At 65.6% G+C, this 2,439-nt stretch overlaps 2 protein-coding genes across 2 annotated transcripts in view; one reads left to right on the top strand and one right to left on the bottom strand.

Moving 5' to 3' along the window:
• Positions 1-679, top strand: part of AMSG_11528 (WD40 domain-containing protein) — a gene marked incomplete at its 3' end in the record, with an annotated part of 3,470 nt that extends 2,791 nt beyond the window's left edge. Inside the window, exons 3-4 of the mRNA XM_013897156.1 lie at positions 9-604; positions 666-679. Of these exons, the coding sequence (XP_013752610.1) occupies positions 9-604; positions 666-679 (610 nt within the window). The remainder of the gene's footprint in view (positions 1-8; positions 605-665) is intronic.
• Positions 680-1,294: 615 nt separating this feature from the next.
• AMSG_11527 (uncharacterized protein) lies at positions 1,295-1,992 on the bottom strand (the record flags this gene model as incomplete). The annotated part of the gene is made up of 3 exons (XM_013897155.1): positions 1,295-1,447; positions 1,520-1,739; positions 1,793-1,992. The coding sequence occupies 3 exons, from the start codon at positions 1,990-1,992 to the stop codon at positions 1,295-1,297; spliced, it is 573 nt and encodes a 190-aa protein (XP_013752609.1).
• Between the last annotated feature and the right edge of the window lie 447 nt (positions 1,993-2,439).

The raw sequence follows: 2,439 nt of genomic DNA, 5'->3' as shown, positions 1-2,439 counted from the left end.
CTGCCGAGTGCGGATGGCCAGCTGCCGGTCCTGGTCTCGTGGTCGAGAGACAACACGATCCGGGTGTGGCATGCTGCGTACGACGGGACGGGCGCCATGCGGTACACCGCGGACAGTGCCTCCTGTGAGGTGCTGGAGAGCCACACCGACGATGTGGAGGGTGTGATTGCGCTGCCGAGTGCGGATGGCCAGCTGCCTGTCCTGGTCTCGTGGTCGTGGGACAGTACGATCCGGGTGTGGCATGCTGCGGACGACGGGACGGGCGCCATGCGGTACACCGCGGACAGGGACTCCTGTGAGGTGCTGGAGGGCCACACCAGCGGTGTGGAGGGTGTGATTGCGCTGCCGAGTACAGATGGCCAGCTGCCGGTCCTGGTCTCGTGGTCGCGGGACAGGACGATCCGGGTGTGGCATGCTGCGGACGACGGGATGGGCGCCATGCGGTACACCGCGGACAGTGCCTCCTGTGAGGTGCTGGAGGGCCACACCGACGATGTGCATGGTGTGATTGCGCTGCCGAGTGCGGATGGCCAGCTGCCTGTCCTGGTCTCGTGGTCGTGGGAAGACACGATCCGGGTGTGGCATGCTGCGGACGACGAGATGGGTGCCATGCGGTACACCGCGGACAATGCCTCCTGTGAGGTGCTGGAGGGCCACACCTACAGTGTGCGGGGTGTGATTGCGCTGCCGAGTGCGGATGGCCAGCTGCCCGTCCTGGCCTCCCACTCAGATTCCGACGAGACGTTCGAGTGGCACCCCTCCCCCACCGGCTACGCCCTCCACGCCCGCCACCCCTCCTCCTTCTGGCTCCACGCCCGCCGCTCCACCTCCACCCACCCACGCAACAACTCCACTCGCATCACCATTGCCAACCACACCGGCCTCTCCATCCCCCACCCCTCCGACCCCAACCGCCTCCTCACCGTATTCTCCAACCGCCCCCCCATCATCCTCCGCCGCCACCCATAACACCCACCGCCTTTACTCCCCCCAGCACCGCGTCCGCATCCTCGCTGCCGCCAGCACATCTGCAGCCTCCTGCGCCATGGGCCTCACCAGCGGATCGACCGACCAACACCGCCGGATGAATCACCCGCCATCGCACTAGCAGCGTTGCTGGTGAGGACCTGACGGCCGACCCCCATGGCATTGCTGCCATCAAACGCCGGCGCCCGCATGAGCATCTCGTAGAGGAGCGTGCCAAAGGTGAACATGTCGCCCTCAAACCCTCATCGGCTCCGCGCAGCTGCTCCGGCGCCATGTACGCCACCGATGGCACCACCGCCATCGTCCCCTAGTTGCTCTTGATGACCATCCGTCCGCTCTTGTGGTCCACCACCACGTCGTGCCCGCCACCCGTGATCGAGTGGACCTCGGCGAGCGCACGCGCCAGCGCCAGCTCGATGCTCAGCGCCCACACGCGGTCGAGGCCCGAGCCCGAGCTCAGCTAACAGCGGCGTCCGAGCCCGGCCAGCCCGCTTCTACTCCCGCTGCAACGACCGATCGTGCGGCCGCCCACGAGAAAGGCCTCGGCAGGGAGCTCCTCCAGCGACCCACAGTCGATGCGCGCGTAGATTACATGTGGCAGCAAGACCTTGGCCATCACCCGCGTGTACCCGCTGAGCGCCATCGGCCCGCCAGCCTCCAACACTGCCTCCATCTCGCACCACAAGGCGACGAGGCCGCCCCCGCGACGATCGCGCAGTAGCAAGCTCACTGAGGGTAGCCGCCAGACTCGTCTGCTCGCCGTTGCACGGGCCGTAGGCAACAGCCATGCGACGACGACATAGACGACGCGGCGGGCGTAGAGGTCGCGGACTCGTCGTCAATCTCATCCGGCCGCTCGCCATCGATGACGATCTCGTCGATGCCGCCGCTGACAACGACGCTGCCGGCGTTCACAGCAAGGCCGTTGTTGGAGCATCCGGTCCACTGATCGGCCGGCAAAACCACAGTCACGAGGGCTGATGCAGCTATGCAGCTCATCGACATCGGCAGTGCACCCACACATCCCTCGGCCGGTGCGAGTTGGTGCTTGGACTCATTGCCGCCACGAGCGTCGGGCAGATGGACAACTTCTCCGATATATCTGCCAACACGGGGCTACTTCCTGTGGTTTGCTACGCGGCGACCTCGCCCCCATCCGTGTAGCACCCACCGCCATCGCACCGCAGAATCGATGGCATGGCCTCGTTGATTCCGAGCTAGAGAGCCTTCTCCCTCTATTCATGATTGCCGCCACTGCTACGAGTCGCTAACACTCACGGCCAGCGGAGCGAATCAAAGCAGCTGCCACCTCGCTCTGATGGCCTCGACACGGTCGGCTCTCCGATCGACGATGCGCGACGACGACGACACGACGACGGGCGCCTCTGAGCGCCCAATTCTTACCTTGATCTCGTGTGTACGCGAGCTATCGAACGGCGCTCATGTACACGC

This window comes from Thecamonas trahens (assembly GCF_000142905.1).
Source record: "Thecamonas trahens ATCC 50062 unplaced genomic scaffold supercont1.101, whole genome shotgun sequence".
NCBI classification, from domain to species: Eukaryota; order Apusomonadida; family Apusomonadidae; genus Thecamonas; species Thecamonas trahens.
The sequence above is the reverse complement of the archived record's forward strand: the minus strand, read 5'-3'. Positions and strand labels throughout refer to the sequence as shown.